Raw genomic sequence first — 21,502 nt, 5'->3', positions numbered from 1 at the left:
ACTGATTCTATTCAGAAAATTAAGACACTCACAAGCAGATCCCCAAACTACATTCAAACAGTACAGTCACAAAATAATTAAGTCGTATGAAATTCTCTATGCCTTAGACAAGTTATGTTTAGTACTCTGACCATCAGATTTGTTAGGAAATGAACAAATCAAACCCTTTTGTTATTTCAGGAAGAGCAACTACTATCAGCAACAGCATGTTTTGCCTCTGATGTGTAACTTCTTAACAACAACAAAAATGCAGAAAAGTCAAACGCTTAAATTTAGCAAAATATATAATGGAATGTGCTCTATGCTTTGAAGAAGGTTAAGAGCTCTTTTTCTAAATATTGTAGTCCTTTAAATAACAACTCTTGACAGTACTGAATCCATCAATGTTGTAATTTCATTATGTGTTTAAATGATATGCTTTACTTCTGAAATCCAAGGTGAAAAAAATCATGTGCAGAAGTTTGCAGTTGAGTTTGAAAGTGAATTTGTTAGTATTTCAGAAGTATATTATCCTGGAAAATAGTGTCTAGTCACAGAAAGCACAGCTTATCAGTGATAAAATATTTTAAACATCATACATACCAGTGTCACACATGTTCTTCAGTTCCATTAAAAACAGTATTTAACATAAAAGTTGTCTTTGACCGAACTTACAAACCACACAAGAATCTTCTTCATCAAGTAAAAAGAAAAAAAATGTAAAACCCCACCTTTTCCATACTATTATCTTCCTAAGAGTCAGCACGGAAAAACTTCAGAACTTCTGTAAGCTGCACATTACTTTATCCTACAGCACACACAAAAAGCATGGAAACAAGAACTGCAAGGTAAAGGGCTTATACTTGCATGTAGAGCCTGCAGACCCCTGAGGGAAACACAAATCTATTAAGAACTAATTACTCAGCATGGTTACATTTATTTTCAAACAAAAAAGATGTAAGCAAGTCTTGTGTCAATATATGGAAAAAGTCTAGACAGAACAGGTAGGAAGCTCAAGCCACTATAATACAAAGCAGAGAAAGAACTGCTGCAGAAATCTAAAATTTTGGTTGCTCAACAGCCCTTATTTACAATGTTGTTATTCAGAGGTCATTGACCATTAAAGTTATTTCAGAAACCAATCAGATTTTACAGGTCTTACATTAACACTGTGATTCTTGTCAACACACTGCCATATTAAGAAAACACAATCTTTTATATTAAGACAATACTGGTTTTTTTCTTAACTGTGACGAGCAGCATTGCTCACTTGATGACTCTGTTAGCTTCTGGAATATGATGAATTTGGTTAAAAAGTAGCCTTAATTTCTAAACTTAACACATGGCTAAAAAGGTTCTTAAGGAACAAACGTGGCAATGAAGAGCTGTTATCTAGAAAAATCTTAACAGGTTTTGAGGATTCAGCAAACAAGTAATAGGGCAATTAACATCTTTCATGCTGTTAAACTTAGCTAAGAATTATGTCATGTTCTTCGGCAACAAATATTTCCCAGGTTTCTGCAGTTTACAGAAACAAAAAGCCATGGGATTACAACAAAGGGCTCATTTACTCTTTGTCATCAGGAACATTTAACTAGAAGATTTCCAAATCATGAGGATTATCGATTTCAATAACATCTTCGGGTTCCATCTTTGCTTCATGATGCCCTTCCTGTAAATCATCTAGGGAAGCCAGAGCCTCATTTGTATCGCTAGCGAAAGTCTCACGAGATGCATCATCATATTCTTGCAGGTTAAGCCCTTTAATGGCTTTTTTCATCTTCTTCCCTAGAACTTGTAATCTTCTTTTCTTAGCAGCTTTTTTGTTTTCATACTCCTTTTGGTTTTCCAGATAGAATATTTCCTTGAAAGAAAATAAAAAAAGAAAAGTTTGGCACATCTCTTTTGCTGATGTTTTCCAATGAAAACAAAGCAACAGATTTTTAAAGTTACAAATACCATTTAATAGAATTTAACATAGACATTATTAATATTAGAAGTATGAGGAATAACTACACTTCAGGAAAGTGCCCCATAAATAATTTTATTACATAATTTCTCATCGATCTCATAGACCAGAAGAAGGTCATGCTGCCATATGAAGGGACCTGTAGAGAAAATACAGCTAAAGATTCTGTGATAACTTGAGGAAAAAATACAGGAGCAACTGACTATGGGGCGTAGAAAGCCTTCCACAAGTTTGTGGACCATGCAAAAATTTTAAGAGACTGGTTTTTTTTTTGAAAGGTATTACTGAGTCTTGCTTCCACAAGGCATAAAAATTCACTGATTATGTACCAGGCTTATGTAGTATGAAAACCACATCCTGATCTAATCTTTTATCATTACATGGATAAGAATTTGATTATGGAAAAAAAAAGAACCCAACAAACTTGGACATTGAAAGTTTGATTCATGAGTTACCAGTGCAAGGGATTAGAGATTACCGTGTTTTTTGGCAGTGTGAGCTACTGCACAAACGGGAGAATCCAGTAAGTGTGCTCTGCTTTAGCAGCACTTGAATACCCCGTGAAATCAAACTGGACAACAGCTCAGAATATATAGCATGAACACTGCCTATGTTACAGGGGCACCACATTTGCCTACAGGCAAAGCCATGGTAGAACGTATGAATCAAACTCTCACAAAGGTCTTTACGTTTTGAACTGTTTATGTCTGTCACATTTGGTACCTCCAATGGTGAAATATGCAGTACGTTTGAAAGAATGTTTGAGAGGAAAAAAAAAAAGAAAAAATAGAAAAAAAAAGAGGGGAAAAAGAGAAAGAAAAGTCAATGTCATGTGCTATTAAGAACGAAGTTACAGGTACTAATTCTGTCATTCTGTGAAACTTGGGAAGGAGATCTGCCTGTGTCATTACAGATATGGAAGAGAAGTGGATAAAGCCATAGATCCAGAAGAACTCAAGCTTGCATGAACCAGAACGAGATCCTGATCCCAATAACTGAAGTCAAGTGTTCCACGTGCAGCCACAGTGGACTATGAACTTTGCTGTGGGATATTTTGAATGATCTGACAGTCTTTGAAAAATGCATGTGTTTGTGCTAAATGGAAATTAGGGAAATAGTGATTTCTGCACAGCCTAATGTCACAGATTGCGATCAGTGCCTTCAGGAAAACGTGAGGCTGATGTTATCTGCACTTTTGACACTCCTGATAGGCAAACAAATGCTACAGCACGGGTATCAAAGCAGTTACAGCTGGTTTCATGACTGGGGAATTTCAGGATGGATATTGTCAATGGTCAAATTTGGATTATTGGATTTGGTAATTATGGTACTTGTCTTACATTTACTGTCATGTTTATCGAGCTTTCTGCAAAGGGCCCTTGCAGAGACCTCAAAAAGCAGTTTCTGTAACACAGATACTAAAAAGGAAAAAATTGGCAAGGAGGACAGTGGGCCTGCGGGCGGCCTAGCTCTCCTCACAGAAGACAAGATCCTTGAATTCCCATAAAACAGGAAAATTACTCATGCTGACAGGTATTTGGTAATTAACATTCTCAAACATAGTGACCTTGAATACAGAGGTACACACTGCCTCAAACCAAGGAGTTGTAGGAAGGTATGTGGAAGTAAGTGAACATGTTAACCAGCCATAATAAGATGACTAAAACACAGCAGGTGTGCAGATAACTTTTAGACATCGAAGATAAACTAACAACGATTAGCTATAAGATATGCTTCTCAAATCTCGTTATAATTACTAATTAATCACTTTAGTGAGTAGTATGTGTAGCCAATTAGCAGTTTTTAGCTTGGCACGTCTTACAGTATGGCTTTCTGTTTATGGGATGGTTTTTAGTTTCATTTAAACAAGGGCTTATGTTTTTGTCAGTTATTTTTACCTTAGTATTATTTTTGCCGTGTATGTCACAGTATTTCCCTGGCAGGATGGATAATGCTCTTCACAAAAATCTGGCTAGTCCATAAACAAGAAGGGGGAATTGTAGTAATGCAGTTTGAGAGGAATGGTGTTTTTGGCCCATCCAGATTTATTTCTCACCCCCACATAATGAGACCTGGGGAAGCTAACAGAGACATGTCAACAGGAGAACAGATGTCTGAGAACAGGAGCATAGATGTCTGAGAACAGGAGCTTGTCAGAAGCCCCATGAGATAAACTGCAAGAATGTTAACAACTGCCTTAAAGAGGAACAAAGTGACGGTGTAGCCTCAACCAATTATTAGCAATAATGAGACACATGAACAGAGCATCTAACCAATAGCAATGTAATGTAACTCATATACTGATACAGAAACCTATATAAGCTTTGTGTGTGTTGCAATGAAGGAGCTCACTTGATCATATTGATCCGAGTTGAGTCCACAAAACTTTGACTCTGGCAAATCAGTATTAGCCCCTGGGGTAGCAGCTGCTGCTGCGTTAAAGAAACTAACAAACTTAGGCTGTTGGCTGAGTAAACAAACTAATGCTACATCTCTTGCTCTTAACAGTCTGCTTTACTGATGTAGATAGTGTGAGACATGCTACTTTGCAAAACAGAGCTGCTATTGATTTTTTGTTGCTCCTACAGGGCCACGGTTGTGAAGATTTTGAGGGCATGAATGACCATTCCCAGTCCATCCACAAAGAGATTCATACTGTTACTTATTGCTATTGTAGTAAGGCTTTGTTGCTTAAGCTGTATATTATTGTTGGCTTTTAATCATTATAGTTGTAATTATAATAGTATGCACAGCAAATAGATGTATTATAAGAGGAATTGAAAAGGCAACTAACCAGGTGCTGCTTGTACAAAAAGGGGGAATTGTTGCAGAATGGCTTGAGAAGCAAGGCCATGAACCTATGGAGCAGTTGTACAAGCAGTCACCTGTGTAGTTTAGTAAGATTAGGCCCCACACCATCTTGGTGAGAACAGAAGGGTCAACAATTGGTCAGCATGTTCTTGTGTATCATACATCATGGCCACAAGATGTGGGAGCAGGAGGTGTGATAAGGATTCAGTGTTCCTGGGACTGAGAAAGAGACATGATTCCCAGCCTACAAGATGGGTGGAGTACGTAAATGTAACCTTTAGTTAAGAGCCAATTATAATATGACAAGTATAACACGTGGTCGGAATAGTATAAAAGGAAGTGTGTGCTCGCAATAAAGTTGAAGCTTGCTTTATCAGCCATATTGGCTGGCTGCATCCTTCCCTCTCGTCGCAGCACCTTCCTCCACAATTGAAATTTGACTCTGGGTTTCATGCTCCTTACCATCAAATATTTGTGAGCACCATTAACATCATCTTTACTGCAAAAAATGACTGTTACCTGGTATTTCAAGGAGGAGAATCCAATGTAGCAGAGAGAAATGCTACTGCTTAACTTTCTTTTCCTGCTTGTTTTTCAGAATAGATAAATAGCATACAGCTTTTCTTCTGCCCAAACCAGAAAGTCAAATGCTAAGGATACGCAAATCAAGAGTTCTGACAACCTCCATGACAGGATTACTCATATTTTTCCTACAGGTTTGGATGACAAGTGTTGCCTCCCACCATATTAAGAAGGCTGATGGGTTAGGCAAGTGCTTCGGGAGTCACAACGGGAGTTGATGGTGGAAAAAGGTAAATACCAACAGCAAAATGGCAGACTCAGGGACATTTTTCCATGTGAGAGTAGGGAAAATTCTGTGGATTGCCCTGAGTACTCCTCAGTGGATTCACCATTGCTCATCCCCTGTCGGAAATCTCCCTGTGACCTGTTGAGGATACCTGCATCTGCTGCCCCCCTAAAGTGCCTTTATACAAATGCACGTAGCATGGGGAACAAACAAGAAGAATTAGAGATCTTTGTGCGGTCGCAGGGCCACGATCTCATTGCAATCACAGAGACGTGGTGGGACAGCCTGGACGACCGGCACGCTGTCATGGATGGCTGTGTGCTTTTTAGGAAAGACAGGCTAGGGAGGCGAGGTGGAGGAGTTGCTCTTTATGTGAGAGAGCACCCAGAATGTATTGACCTCCACCTGGGGAAGGACGAACCATCCATCGAGTGCTTGTGGGTTAAAATCAAGGGGCAAACTGGTATGTGTGACATTGTCGTGGGAGTGTGCTATAGGCCCCCTGATCAAGAGGAGCAGGTTGATAATGCATTCTATAAGCAGTTAGAAACAGCCTCAAGATCCCGGGCACTGATCCTGATGGGGGACTTCAACTATCCAGGTATTTGCTGGGCAAGCAACAGGGCCAGTCATATGTAGTCCAGACAATTTCTGCGGTGTGTTGAAGACAATTTCCTGCTGCAGATGGTGCAGGAGCCTACAAGGGGAGGGCGGGTGCTGGACCTTGTTTTCACTAACAAGGACGGGCTCGTTAGGGAAGTGAAGGTTGGGGGGCAGCTTAGGACAAAGCGACCATGAAATAGTTGAGTTCAAGATCCTGGGTGGAAGAAGCAAGCCAAAAAGTATGACAGCTACCCTGAATTTTGGAAGAGCTAACTTTGATCTCCTCCCCTACTTAATAGGGGCGATCCCATGGGCTGTGCTGTTTGAAGGTAAGGGAGCCTGTGAGAGCTGGGTAGCATTCAAACAGCGCTTCTTCCAAGCCCAGGAACGATGCATCCGTTTGAGCAGGAAATCGGGAAAGAGAGGCAGAGCACCTGCGTGGATGAGCAGGGAGCTATTGAGTAAACTCAAAGAGAAGCAGAAGGTCTATGAATTGTGGAAATAGGGTCTGAGCACCAGGGGAGAATACAGGAATGTGGTCAGGGCCTGTAGGGATGTGACTAGGAAGGCTAAAACCCTCTTGGAAATCAAGCTGGAAGGTCCAGGAGCGGCTCAAAGGGATTAATGCACACAAACCCATGGGCCCTGATGGGTTTCATCCACGTGTGCTGAGGGAGCTGGCGGAGGTGATTGCTGAGCCGCTCTCTATCATCTTCAACAGGTCTTGGAGAACAGAAGTGCCTGAAGACTGGAGGATAGCCAGTGTCACCCTGGTCTTTAAGAAGGGCAAGAAGGTGGAACCTAGTAACTATAGGCCAGTCAGCCTCACTTCTGTCCCTGGAAAGGTGATGGAACAGCTTGTTCTGGATGCCATCTCCAAGCAATTTGAAGAGAAGAAGGTCATGAGGAGTAGTCAGCATGGACTCACCAAGGGGAAATCGTGCTTGACAAATCTCATAACCTTCTATGATCTCATAACAGGCTGGGTAGATGGAGGGAGAGCAGTGGATGTCATCTACCTGGACTTCAGCAAGGCCTATGATACTGTCTCCCATGACATCCTGATCTCAAAGCTGAGAGAGCATGGGATAGATGAGTGGGCAGTGAGGTGGGTTGAGAATTGGCTGTCAGACCGAGCCCAGAGGGTTGTGATTCGTGGAGCAGAATCTGACTGGAGGCCTGTGACTAGCAGTGTTCCCCAGGGCTCAGTGTTGGGTCCAGTCCTGTTTAATATCTTCATTGATGACCTTGATGAGGGAATAGCATCCACCCTCAGCAAGTACCTGATGATACAAAGCTGGGAGGAGTGGCTGACATGCAGGAACACTGTGCTGCCATCCAGCGAGACCTGGACAGGCTGGAGAGCTGGGCAGGGAGAAACCAGATGAGATTCAACAAAAGCAAGTGTAGAGTCTTGCACCTGGGAAGGAATAACCACTTGTATCAGTACAGGCTGGGGGATGACCTGATGGAGAAGAGCTCAGTGGAGAAGGACCTGTGGGTCCTGGTTGATGACAGGTTGGCCATGAGCCAGCAGTGTGTCCTGGTGGCTAAGAGAGCCAATGGGAGCCTGGGGTGGTGCATCAGGAGGAGTGTAGCCATTAGGTCAAAGGAGGTGATCCTCCCCCTCTACTCTGCCCTGGTCAGGCCCCACCTAGAGTATTGTGTCCAGTTCTGGGCTCCTTGGTATAAAAAAGACAGGGATCTCCTGGAGAGAGTCCAGAGAAGGGCTACAAAGATGATTAAGGGCCTGGAGCATCTCCCCTATGAGGAAAGGCTGAGTAAGGTGGGACTGTTTAGCCTTGAGAAGATAAGACTAAGGGGGGACCTAATGAAAGTCTATAATTACCTTAAGCAGGGGATGCAGGGGAAATCAGCCAGCCCTTTTTCAGTGGTCTATGGGGACAGGACAAGGGGCAATGGCTGCAAGTTGGAGCACAGGAAATTCCGCACCAACACGCGGAAGAACTTCTTCACAGTGAGGGTGACAGCCCTGGGACAGGCTGCCCAGGGAGGTGGTGGAGTCTCCTTCTCTGGAGATATTCAAGAGCCACCTGGACACCTATCATGGTGATATGTCCTAGGGAGCTGCTTTGTCAGGGGGGTTGGACCCGATGATCTCTCGAGATCTCTTCCAACCCCTACAATTCTATGATTCTATGATCAATAAGTTTGAGTGAGAAGTGATGCCTAAATAAACAATTGCCAATATCAGCACGAGCAGAATGAGACATGCAACTACGATAGTATGAAAGAAGGGTAGAAGAGCTTTCTTACTGGAAGAGGGGTAAAAGAGCAAAGTTTGTTTTCTCTTGTAATGTGTAAAGCGATCGAGCTTGCAAATTCAAGTTATGAAAGTTGTGGGGTTTTTTAACATATCCCCCCACCCAAAACCCAACCAAAAACCCAAAGAAAAAAAATAATCTAAGTTTATGCTGATTTGCTTCTCATTTCCTAATACAAGATGCCAGGATGTTTTCCAGTGAGCTGTAGTCACCTACAAGCAAAATTAATGAGTCTTTTTTTTTAAAGAAAAATTTAGTCAAGTGACAAATACCCACATACCATACCACCCCTCACCCCCAAACTGGTTTAAATGAATGAAGAAAATACCATCTCAATCTGTTTCCTACTCAAAAGGCAGTAATATTTACAAACTGACAACACTAATCTAAGCGAGCACCAAAGTTGAGGCCAGTAAGCAATTCAGACCAGCATCTGACTTAATGGGAACTACTGCTTGGTGTTACAGTTGGACTTAATAAGACAAAAATATTCTATTAATAGAACGCTATTGAATTCATGCACAGTGACACGGAGCCCCAAAGGGAGAAAGGCAACTGCAGATAACACTGCTGTAAAGTATATACAAATTAAGGAAAACCCAATGTTTCTCTCTTTAGACTTCATAGCATCATCATCAACAGTTTTTCTTGACTGGCAACACATAAAAGGTGTTTGCTCTGCCCAGTGCAAATAGAAATTTGTCAGGCTTTTGCGCTGCCTTCTTTCTTATGTATTAGATGAGAAAAGCTCATTTCTCTGGAGTATAGAGTTAAACTTGTTATGATTGAATCTTTAATAACTTCTAGCATTTCTAGCAGTAAAAAACCCAGCAAAGTTGACTTTGAACAATCATTTGCACTCTCGACAACTTTACCTTGATTTGTTCTTCTTTAATGCTCGGTGTGTTCTTCAGCAGGTTTAAATAAACACCTCCTGGTGTTCTTCTCCTAGTGCCATTCTTAATAGAGAAAGAGTAAATTAGTAACATCAAGCTTAATTCATGAGTGTTGATATAAAAAATAGCATTTAAGACAACGGTTTGTATTGAGACAGAGTTAAAAACAACTAAGTTCTGCTGTGTTACGTATTACATAAAACCAACTCCAGCTATGTTATTTGCAATTGAACTAGTCAGAACAAAGTCAACCACCAGCTTGCTACAATTGGACAGATAAACTATGAGATTGCAAAAAAATTGCTTTAGAACATAACACCAAACCTTTCAACCATAAACTAACTTTCCTAACATGTAAGGCCAGTAAAATGCCAGAAGTTAATTTCAGAAAATTACATAGATAGCAGATGTTTTTAATTATGTTCAACAATTCTGCAACTTATCTGCAGATCTGTAGGATTTTGTGTTTCTGCCTAAAGCATGTGAAACACAATGTATACTTCAAAGTTTCTCTCCACAACATACTAATTCTGATCTTGAATGGTTTTTAGTGTAACAACGATGCCGTGTGCCATACTGAAGCATAAGTCAGCTTTGAAACCTCTGCAAATTATACACACTAATTATGGTAATATTATTCAATTACCATTCAGAATAAAGTTGAACCGTTAATCCAGTGCTCTGATACTGTAGTAAGAATTTCTGCTAAACAACAGTGTGAAATACAATCCAGAATTTCTAAGAGCAGAGCACGTTAATTTTTATGTAAGTTCTTGAAACAGATGCCATGTACTTTTATAATCCTATGGCACAAAATCCCAACCAAGAAAAATAATACAATCTGCCTTTCCAACGTTGTACTCTGATCTGCAACCAAAGGAAACTGTACCACCAGGAGCTGTGTCCTTTCATCTCCTTGGTAAACATTTTGTAATTAGTACTTTTAATCTTTCAAGACAATGTACTGCTGCTGAAACACACTGCTAGCTGGAAAGTTGTGGCTTTTTGTTATGTGGTGAGGTGATTTTTTTTTCTTCCTCTCTGCCTCCAATGATGGAACTTAACAGATGTAAATTACAAAAAAGTGTCTGAAAGTACTTGACAGTTCCCTCCCATTTTTCTTAACTTTTGTGGAGGCTCATTATTTAGGAAAAACAAAAGCACACTGAAAATTAGCATCCTAATCATTAAGAATTGGATTTTTACTGTGACTCGAAACAGAAAACAGTACTCAGCTTTGCTTTACTGATACACAAGCCAATGGCTGTCTAATAAAGCGAACAGATTCCTTTTTGAAAGTTACTCTTCAAATGTGACATTAGAAATGAGCCTGTTGACTTCTGATGGTGTGCTGATTAGCCCACAGATAGGTCAATGCTGTCAATTATCCACCTGACCTAATGAAGCAATGTGCCCAGAGGCTTCACCTGTATCATAACTTTACAAGCTTTTATTGAAGTTTCAGAATCCTTCAGTCTTAAAGCCTGTAAGGGAAAGATCCCTAGAGGAGGAGGAACAACAGGCACAGTACTATCACTGCAAGTAGTGTACTATCTCCCTAAAAAGAGCTGGAGAATTTTCAGGCTCATTTACCTCATTGTTTACTCAAATCCCACTGGAAGGTTACAGTGGTATTTGTAAGTGAGTTGCATTAAGAGGGAAGCCCATAAAACTGGGGGCAACTGTCCCACCTGAAAGCTGTACAACAGTGCTATGCAAATATTCAAGTATAGAAAGTGGGGAGGTCTGTGTGTCCTGAAAACCTGCAATATCACATTTTTTCTTACCACTATGAACAGTCCACCATTTTGTTCCACTTCAGCTGTTTCCATAAGCAGTTCAATAGCTTTTCTTTTCCCAATTATTTTCACTACTCGGGAAATCAAATCTTTCTTTGGCTCACAAAGCCTAAGAGAAGGAGAGGGGATAAAAAGGCACATTTATTGTCAGTGTAATCTCTTGAGCAAAATTGACACAGAACTTCCACAGTACCTCATTCTGTGGGACACAGAACTGTGCCAAAAGTAAATAGTCTATACATTTAAGTAAGTTTCAATGTATTCTTGAATCAGATTTCAAAAGACCAACCTCTGAGGGATAGTATTTTAAGCATGCAGTTTTAAAATGGTTCAATGAAAAGGTGTTATTTTTCTTCTACTGATGCACAAAAGATTGAACCAAGTAAGGAACTGCAAAGATGTATATAAATATCCAAAAATTACAGCATAAAAATCTGTTGTGCACTTAAGAGAAAAACAGATCATCTTCTATAGCTGAACAGTTAAGTGTTAAAGTCCCCTGTATCACATGCTGTTCTGACAAACTTACATAATAAAAAAAAAAAAAAGAGAGACCAGTGTTGACTAATCTATAACCTGCAAAATGAAAACAAGAAAAAAATGCAGCATTACTGAATTGAAGTCTCTTCTTTCATTAGCAACAATGTACTTGCACAGAAGTTTTTCACTGGTGGTCTGCAGGTAAGGGAGGCTTAGTGACAAAGTATGCATTCATACTGGAAAATATTCTAAGTCCACAAATCAATACCATTTATCCAGAGCAAGGGCTCATACATTAAATGTCTTTTTAATGACAACGCTGCTCATTAAGCACTATCCATGGTTTTACACTTTGGGAACCAACAGACCACTATCATTGCCACAATTTCCTGAAGGCCACCATCTAACCTAATTGCTTCAAGTGGCATTACGATGCTATAGAGTTACATACATTACAGTGACTGTATAATCAGAGGTGTCTGAGCACAGACGTGAACAACCACATTGGCTTCAACTGCTTCAGTTGTATAACTAAAGTTACGTGAAACTGAGTGTTAAAACTCACATTTTAAAGACAATTGTCCATAAAAAGGATTACTCATCCTGCTTAACTTTCCACTTCATGTTTAACCTCACTGAGTTCAAAGAATAAGGGACTAGAATGTAGATGATTTCTTAAAGTATTTATAGAATTGAGTTCTAAACTGTGCATTATTGAAAAAAGATGGAAATGTTTCTCAAAGATGCAGAGACCACCAGGGCTGGTAAAACCGACCTCCCCTTAACAGCAGTGGCAGCTTAAACGACCCCCACCTAGTGTTCATTTTGGCCCTGCACAATTCTCTTGAGTGCGTTTAAAGCTGTGCCCTGCAACAGGAATTGAACAAGGTAAAGGACCAGAAAAGGCACAAAATGGTCAGAAAGAGTCTTCCATTTCAGTTCATTGTGCTGGCCAGCACCACAAAAGGTTATGAATCCAGACACAGATAGATTAAACAGTGCTGTGAAGTGTATAATCACAATCAACCTTACTGATGCACTTCAGCATCACTGAGGTGCTACCCTATTTTGATGAAGCTCTATAAAACAAAGAGAAGTTTATTACAAGACACACTCAAAGTTTTCAAATTCATAAATGAGACACTTCCAAGAACTGGTAATAGCATTAATAGCTAATCAGTGTATTTCAGTGTCTGGTAATACTAAGTACCACATGTGAGAAACCAACAATGATCAATAAACCCAGATCATATGCAGGTTAACCATCAGTAACTCATGTCCCCTACTAAGCAACATTTTATTTCCTTCTGTGCCTGAAAAAAGGATTGTTCTTAATGGACCCAGACTGAGGGTCTGCCCAGGAGTGATCCTGTGGAAGTCTCTGGCTGCAGGGAGTGCCTGAGCCTGCACCTGCCAGCAGACAGTGGTAACAATTCCACCTGTGTGAGGTGTGAGCAGATGGAAGATCTGTTTAGCATGGGGGCAGAGCTCAAAGAGGTGGAGAGAATGAGAAGCATTAAGGAGTGTGAGAGGGAGATTGAATGGTGGAGTAACTCCCTGGTGTGCCACAGGGAAGGTCACCAGGGAAATTTTCCAAAAAAATGATGGACCCCCAGCCCTATCAGGCAGAACAGGGAGAAGTGGGTGCCCAGGAAGATGGAGAGGGCTGGAAAATAGTCCCAGTTTGGCGCCATGGAAAAACCTCTTCCCTGCCTACCTTGATTCCCCAGGTCCCCCTACGCAATAGGTTTGAGGTGCTGAGAGTTGAAGAGGAGGCAAATGGAAAGGTGGGGGACAATCCCCCTAAGAGAAGGCCAAGAGTGAGGAAGTCAACTCCATACCTCAAGACTGCCTCCACCAGGAAAGACAGAAAGGTGATTTTGGTTGGGGATTCTCTTCTCAAGAGAACAGAGGGCCCCATATGCAGGCCAGACCCTACCCGTAGGCAAGTGTGCTGCCTCCTTATGAGCTTTGGGTTTTTCAATCACAGGGCTGTTTACTCAGCACCTGGCCTGATAGCAGCGGATGGATGCCACCTGTTTCCAAGAGGGACAAGAATCCTAGCTCAAGAGCTGGCAGGCCTCATTGACGGGGCTTTAAACTAGCTAGTAAGGAAGATATAATGAGGCTTGCTGGGGTAGAGCAAGTAGCCTCTAGCTTTATACTAGATTCGAAGGGTGAAGAGGGTAAAATTCAACAAGATAGAGAAGGGCTTGGGGATGCTGAAATTCTGCAAGACTGTAGGGAAATACCTCTAAAGTGTCCCATAGGAACTTTTGGGGACTCCACAGAGTCCCCCTTCCTGTTCCCTTTGGGAACCTTCTAGTGTCCCTCTAGGAGGCAGTGGGGGAAAACGTCCAGTTCCTCCCAGAGGTTTGAGGGAATGCTCCTCAAAAAAGGTTGAGAGTCAGAAAGCCCAGCTGAAGTGTCTTTACACGAATGCACGCAGCATGGGTAATTAGCAGGAGGAATTGGAAACCGTGATGTCACTGGAAAATTATGTTCTAGTTGCAATCACGGAAACATGGGGGGATGATTCCCAGAACTGGAATACCCCCTTTATAGAAGGTGCAGGCTAGGTAGGAAGGGTGGCAGAGTTGCCCTCTATGTTAAAAAGTGGATAGACTGTGAGGAGCTCTCTCTGAGAAGTGGTCAGGAGCAGGTTGAGCGCCTGTGGGTCAGGATTAGGGATGGGGCTAATAAAGAGCAGCTGGTGATAGGGGTCTACTACAGGCCACCTGATCAAAGAGAGACTACCGATGAGGCTTTCCTCCTTCAGCTGCAGGAGGCATCACGGTCACAGGCACTCATCCTGATGGGGGACTGTGACCACTCGGATCGCTGCTGGGAATACCACATAGCGAGCTGTGAAAGATCCAGGAGACTCCTGGAGTCTGTAGATGACAACTTACTGGTTAAGGTGTTGGACAGAACGACCAGAGGTGATGCATTGCTGGACCTGGTGCTCACCAATGTGGGGGAGATCATTAAAGGTGTTAAGGTTGGAGAAAGCCTGGGCTGCAGTGACCATGCCCTGGTTGAGTCTGTGATCTCAAGGAACGTGGGCCTGGCGAAGAGTGGGATCAGGATCCTGAACTTTAGGAGAACAAACTTGAGGCTGTTTAAGGACTTGTTGGCCAAAATCTCCTGGGAGGTGGTCCTTGGAGACAGAAATGTTGAGGACAGTTGGCTACTCTTTAAGGATGCCTTTCTGAGAGCTCAAGGGCTCTCTGTCCCTCTGAATAAGAAAGTGGGTAGGAAACCAGCATGGCTAAGCAAGGACCTGCTGGCCAAACTGAGGGAAAAGAAAGGCAAGTCCAAGCTCTGGAAACAAGGGTGTGTAGCCTGGAAAGAATACAGGGATGCTGTTCAGACTTGCAGAGCTGGGACCAGGAAAGCCAAGGTGCAGATGGAACTGAACTTGGCAAGGGATGTTAAAAACAACAAGAAGGGATTTTACAGGTACATTGGCCAGAAGTGACAGGCCAAAGAAAGCATACCCTCTTTAGTAAAAGAGTAAGGAGAATTGGCTGCAACTGATGAGGAGAAGGCTGAGGTACTGAAGGAGTGCTTTGCCTCAGTCTTCTCTGGCAGCCAGGATTCTCATAATTCTCAAGTCCCAGAACCTTGCATCACTGGACCTCTAGGTGGGAACTAGGGGAGCAAATCCACCCCCACTGTAAGGGCAGAGCAAGTCCGAGACCACCTCATGAGACTGAATGTCTACAAGTCTGTGGGGCCGGATGAGATGCATCCCAGGGTGCTGAAGGAGCTGGCTGATGTGGTTGCCAAGCTGCTCTCCATCATATTTGAAAAGTCGTGGCTGTCAGGAGAGGTCCCTGGGGACTGGAAAAAAGGTCACATTGTGCCCATTTATAAGAAAGGGAGCAAGGAAGACCCAGGGAATTACAGGCCGCTGAGCCTCACCTCTGTGCCTGGGAAGATCATGGAACAGATCCCTCTGGATGACATGTTGGAGCACATGAAGGATGAGCGCATGATCTGGGACAGCCAGCACAGTTTCACCAAGGGAAGGTCGTGCCTCACCAATGTGGTGACCTTCTATGATGGAGTGACAGCATCGGTAGATAAAGGGAAGGCAACCAATGTCATCTACCTGGACTTGTGCAAGGCCTTTGACACAGTGCCCCTCCACATCCTTATCTCTAAATTGGAGACATGTGGATTTGATGGATGAACCATCCAGTGGATAAGAAACTGGTTGACAGACCGTAGCCAAAGGGAGGTGGTCAATGGGTCTGTGTCCAGGTGGAGGCCGGTGACAAGCAGGGTCCCCCAGGGGTCTGTCTTGGGACCGGTGCTCTTTAACATCCTTATCAATGACATCAATGATGGAATTGAGTGCACCCTCAGCAAGTTTGCGGATGACACCAAGCTGAGTGGTGTGGTTGACACAACAGAAGGAAAGGAAGCCATCCAAAGGGATCTTGACAGGCTGGAAAGGTGGGCCTGGGCGAACCTAATGAGGTTCAACACTGCCAAGTGTAAGGTCTTGCACTTGGGTCAGAAGAATCCCAGACATAGATACAGACTGGGAGAAGAGCTCCTCGAGAGTAGCCCTGCTGAGAAGGACCTGGGGGTTCTGGTGGATGAGAAACTTAACATGATCCAGCAGTGTGCTGTGGCAGCTCAAAGGCCAATGGCATCCTGAGCTCCATCAGGAGAGGGGTGGCCAGCAGGGACAGGGAGGTGATTGTCCCTCTCTACTCTGCACTCGCGAGGCCCCATCTGGAGTGCTGTGTCCAGATCTCGGTCCCGCAGTACAGGAAAGACGTGGAACTGTTGGAGAGGGTTCGGAGGAGGGACACAAAGATGATTAGAGGGCTGGAGCACCTCCCCTATGAAGAGAGGCTGAGGGAGCTGGGCTTGTTCAGCCTGGAGAAGAGAAGGCTGCAGGGGGACCTCATTGCAGCCTTCCAGTACCTGAAGGGAGCTTACAAACAGGAGGGGAATCAACTTTTTAAAAGGGTACACAATGGCAAGACAAGGGGGAATGGATTAAAGCTAAAGGAAGGAAGGTTTAAATTAGATATATGGGGGAAGTTGTTGACAGAGAGTGGTGAGGTGCTGGAACAGGCTGCCCAGAGAGATGGTGGATGCCCTGTCCCTGGAGGTCTTCAAGGCCAGCTGGGATGGGGCCTATGTAAATCCAGGCCTGGAGGTTGGTGGCTCTGCCCGTGGCAGGGGGGCTGGAGCTCCATGATCCTTGGGGACACTTCCAACCCATGCCATTCTATGATCCTATGATTGTGGCAGTTTAAGCCAATCTAAGCAAGGAGTGAGCGCAGTCCCTCCCTCACTCCTCAAGTTTAGTGCTCCCAGTGCCAGTTCAAGTAGTGCAACAAAGAGGTTCAGGAAAGAAACCTGTCTGCAAATTATGGGTTCATAAAAAAAAACAGGTTTTTGGAGCCAAGTTTTCTGACTCAGCTCAACATATAATAAATATGTGAAAAGAATTGCATGGTGAAAAAATATGCATACATGTGTAGCTTGGTAACCCAAACACTGACTTCCATAAATTACCACAAAACTCAGGTAATTCAATTAGCTTAATTTCCTAATGCAGAAAAGAGGCAAGGCTTGATTTTAGTGCTGATGCCTAATCTTGAGCATAGACCTCAGTTAGAACAGCAGCCAAATGCTTTCTTCAGACAATAATGTTCTACATAAAGAATACGTGTATTTCAGAAGCTGTGCTCTCCACATCACTACAGAGCCAGAGACATCCAGTTTCAAAGATTTGTAACTTAGCCAGATTTTAATGATGACCACAGAAGGTGTTCATTGATGTCCTACTCCAAACAGACATCTTTACTCATTTCCTAAAAATCCCACTACTAAATCTGTATCATGAGAAAGAGTATTTTTCATTGTCATTGCTCTCAAATAGCAAACTATTTTAGTCAATTTAAAAGAAAAACAAAAATTAGACAGTATTACTGAAGGCTTCCACGAGATACCAGCCATTAACACTGCATCCTAATCCCAGGATTCTGGAAACAGGCACAAGGCACTCATGCTTTTTGTAATATGGTATGATGCCATATATTCAGGAATAAGAGAGCTTCCTCCCCTCTTGCATCAAGAGTTCATCAGTAACTAAGAAAGTGAAGATACCTTGTTATCAAACTCACCGATAAGCAATTTCATCTGCCACTTTTTCCTCTGAATCCTCTTCTGTTATCTCATACCTTCCCTTGTATTTCATTTCTTGTCTTTCACCCAGTCTATCTTTCACAGGCCGCTTCCGTTTGAGAAAACCTTGCCCTTTTTCTTCTTCTGCTGGCAATGTTTTCTTGTCATCATGCATATATTCATCCAGTTCTTTATCTAAAGTCTCTGCTTCTTTTTGCTGAGCTTCCTTCATCAGCTTTTTAGCCAATAAATAATTGTACGTCTCAGACTGCCTGCTTCTATCAATACTACCATCCATGCCTAGAATCCCAAATTCAGTAGCCACTGCATCCTGATTCTGCTCCTGGAGCACAACACCCCAAATGTTGTTGACCTTCTTGCCACCTAGAGCTGTCTGGTTTTGGTGGCTCTGGCTAAACTGAAAAGGCTCGGGCTTAGCAGGAGGAAAGTTGAAACATTTCTGTCGCTTTCGTTTCCACAGACAGCTGTCATCATCAGATTCAGAAAAGCTTTCCTCACTTGAATCCACACTTTTGGTTGTCCGGTAAGGGACACTTGGCACACATGATGAAATGCTGCTCTGGAACAGTCTGCCTGAGCCACTGCCATCATGTGATTTCTGAAATAAAAAAGTAAATGCCAGTTAATGTAACTATTCTTGTAAATTCAAATATCTATCAAGTCATGCTAATGATCTGATTAGCTAGTAAACTTAACTCTGACTTATGTGACTGTTTCGGCAGTTCTCTATGAGCATCCTTTCGACTGCTGTTGACAGGAGGAAAACTTGTGGATTTTGAATGCTTGTCATGAAAGACAGTATGGCTGCTTTATGGAACACATATATCAGGAATCACTAAACTACTTAATGTAATCATTGAATGAAATAAAAATTATTATGAAACTGGCAAAAGCTACTTAAAATTCCAAAATTGAACAAAGACATAACTTGTAAAGCAGCTGTAAGAAAAAACAAAACCCCTAAAGACACTGTGGCTGCTTCCCAGAAGTTTTTCTTTTAAATAGTAAAACCCAATATTCTCTCTGGATTTGCAAAGGGGTGAATGCTAGCCATATGCAATCACAGTAGTGTTTCCAGGGACTCAAAGAAGAAGAAAAAAAACCCGTCACCAGAAATCCCAAAATCAAACCCACAAAACTTGGACACTGCTCACACTTCGAAAAGCTAACAGTGTATTGTGATTCTGGTTCAATCAGGACCGCAGCTGAGCAGCTGGGAGCTGCTTTACCTTATAGAACCGAGGTTTTCTTCCTTTAAACCAACAAAGTACCACTGATTCACTATGGCCTATTATTATTTAGCACAAAACACTTGAAGGTTTCAGCATACTTTACAAAAAGGTCTCACTGCTATAAACATTTTCAAGAAGCAAACATATTGTTTCCCTATATGCCAGATAAACTCAAATATGAAAACCACACCTGTTCAAATCTGCATAAGCTGCAAAAGCCTCATGGGCAACATAACCGAGAATTCTTTTTCTCAATTGTTGGAAGCTTTCAGTTATGTCATCTGTGCTCACAATTCCAGCTTTTCTCTAATTGATTTCCTATCATTCAGTTATATGGTATCAGTGATCTTTACATAGAAGACCTCTTCCTTCAGTGTCAGGTGAAACAATTATTTCTTTAGAGCTTCACCAGCATTATGACATCATTTCTTCTTGTTAGAAAACAGAAGCCTTCAATTTGTTTTATCATTTTATGAAATACAACCATTTAAAATGCATGCCATAATGCAGAAACACTAACAACTCTATAAATTTAAAAAAAAAATCCAATTCTGTAATCATTTATTTTGTGCTATAACCCCAAACTATGTTGCAAATAACTAACTAAAATAAAAACCATTACACATACAGCATCACACACTGATTGAAGTATATTCCTGCCCACACAACCATAAATGTCTCAAACTACACGTGAAAGCAATGTGAGACACCTGGAAATACCTAAGACATAACGCATGGATGCAAAAGAGATGTAAAGTCAAAGGAAAGCAGCAATCGCCAGACGACTCCCTTCTATTGTTCTGGAGGCGACCAGCGGCTCCACTACTCTCCTACGCTCACTAAATCCAGTGCCCAGTAGCAACAAAAACCCTTCCCGCTCCGCCACAGCACACGGCGTTCCCAAACAAAACGAACGCTGCACGAGATTACAAGCCGGCTCCTGGGCCCAAGGTACAGGGCAAGCAGTCGCTCCCAAGGGAGCGCCTCCTGACCCAGCAGGCGGGATGTACCGGCCTCCCGTCCCGCAGGCATCGAGAGCCTCCCCAGCTTGGCCGGCCTCGGCCTCCAGCGAGCCCGTCCAGCGGAGGGGCCTCGCTTCCCTCTGGCCGTAAGCGAGGCATCACGGGCAGCGGGGGTGGGGGGGAGCGACAGGGCCCCCGCGGTCCCTTCGCCGCTTTCTGCCGGCTGGGCCTTCCGCGGCCCGCCGCCATGAGCGGCGCGGCTCCAGCGCAGCCCGGCCCTCGCTGACTGCGACCTTCTTTTCCTCACCTGCTGCGGGTCCTCTGGAGAGCCAGCGCCGGGCATGTCGGAGTCCGAGTCGGACAGCTCGCCGTCTTCCACGTCGCCGTCCATGCTCCGCACCTCCAACGCCATCTCGCCGCCCGGACGCGGGAGCGCAGCGACCGCTTAGAAGGAGTAGGCACAGCCGCGGCGCGCTACGGACCCCTCCCACGAATAGGGAGAGCGCAGGGCAATGACGGAGGGCGCGGTGCGTGTCGGGAACGCCGGCGGGCGGGAAGGGACGGGGAAGCGGGGGAAGTCAGTTACCCCTTGTCGCCATCTTGGGCGCGGAGAGGTGGGCGGTGCTTCAGCGGTGGCCCTTCGTGCGGCGTCGCGGGCGCTTTATGTTTTCGTTGCAGCTGCGGCCGTGGGTGATGCTGCACAAGGAAAGCGGTTTAAATTAAACTCCTCGCTGGTTGGCTTTACCTGGAACTGCTGGCAGCGCCGCGCACACCCGTTGCCCCAGCGGCCACGGCACTCACCGAGACAGTGGGCACCAGCTGCAGCGTGCGCCTCCACAACGTACGGGACAGCAACAGCAAACTGTTAGTATTAGTGGCTTAGCAGGATGGCTCTGCTAGATCTTACGTATTCAGCAGGTTCTTGTGATACTGCTAAATAAATACTGAAAGAAAAGCACTTCCTACTAAGGTGTTGTCCCTCATATGCCCCTATAGGATTGAAGAAATACCTGTTTCCTGTTAATTGCAGAGATTAAGTGACCTCCCAAGGCCCGTTTCAACCTAAATTACTTTGTAGTCCCATGTGTTAGTTTACATATGTGTCAAGCCATCGCTTGTGTACTATAAAGCTAAAATGCCAGTCCAAGGTTCTATCTATGGATGGCACTGAACATTAGGTATTGGTTTAAGAGATTGACAATCTGAAATTCAGCTATTTTTATTTATCACAACAATTTTGATGTGTACCAATGTACTGCATAAATCGAAACTATGAAGAGATTCCCAGTAGGCATCCTTCAAGCTGAACTTGAGAAAATGAGCATTTACTTCAATGATAAGCTGTGATGTTCAACAGTTGACCACTTACCATTTGGCTAATGTCAATTAGGAGTTCAAATGAGGTCCCTCTGGTGTTTTAGCTCTCATTAATGCCAGATAGAACAAATTAGCTCATGTCTTAATGCAACAATTCATGTACTTCCTTCTGTAATTAATGTAT

The 21,502-nt window shown here is 43.2% G+C and overlaps 1 protein-coding gene across 1 annotated transcript; it reads right to left on the bottom strand.

The window, feature by feature from the left end:
• Nucleotides 1-875: 875 nt before the first annotated feature.
• PHAX (phosphorylated adaptor for RNA export) lies at nt 876-20,413 on the bottom strand (the record flags this gene model as incomplete). Its single annotated transcript, XM_084278262.1, has 5 exons — nt 876-1,843; nt 9,331-9,414; nt 11,139-11,259; nt 17,786-18,405; nt 20,309-20,413. The coding sequence occupies 5 exons, from the start codon at nt 20,411-20,413 to the stop codon at nt 1,574-1,576; spliced, it is 1,200 nt and encodes a 399-aa protein (XP_084134388.1). The 3' UTR covers nt 876-1,573.
• Between the last annotated feature and the right edge of the window lie 1,089 nt (nt 20,414-21,502).

This window comes from Gallinula chloropus (genome assembly GCF_964237585.1).
Source record: "Gallinula chloropus genome assembly, chromosome: Z".
Classification (NCBI taxonomy): Eukaryota; Metazoa; Chordata; class Aves; order Gruiformes; family Rallidae; genus Gallinula; species Gallinula chloropus.
Note: the sequence above shows the minus strand (reverse complement) of the source record. Positions and strands in the feature narration are given on the sequence as shown.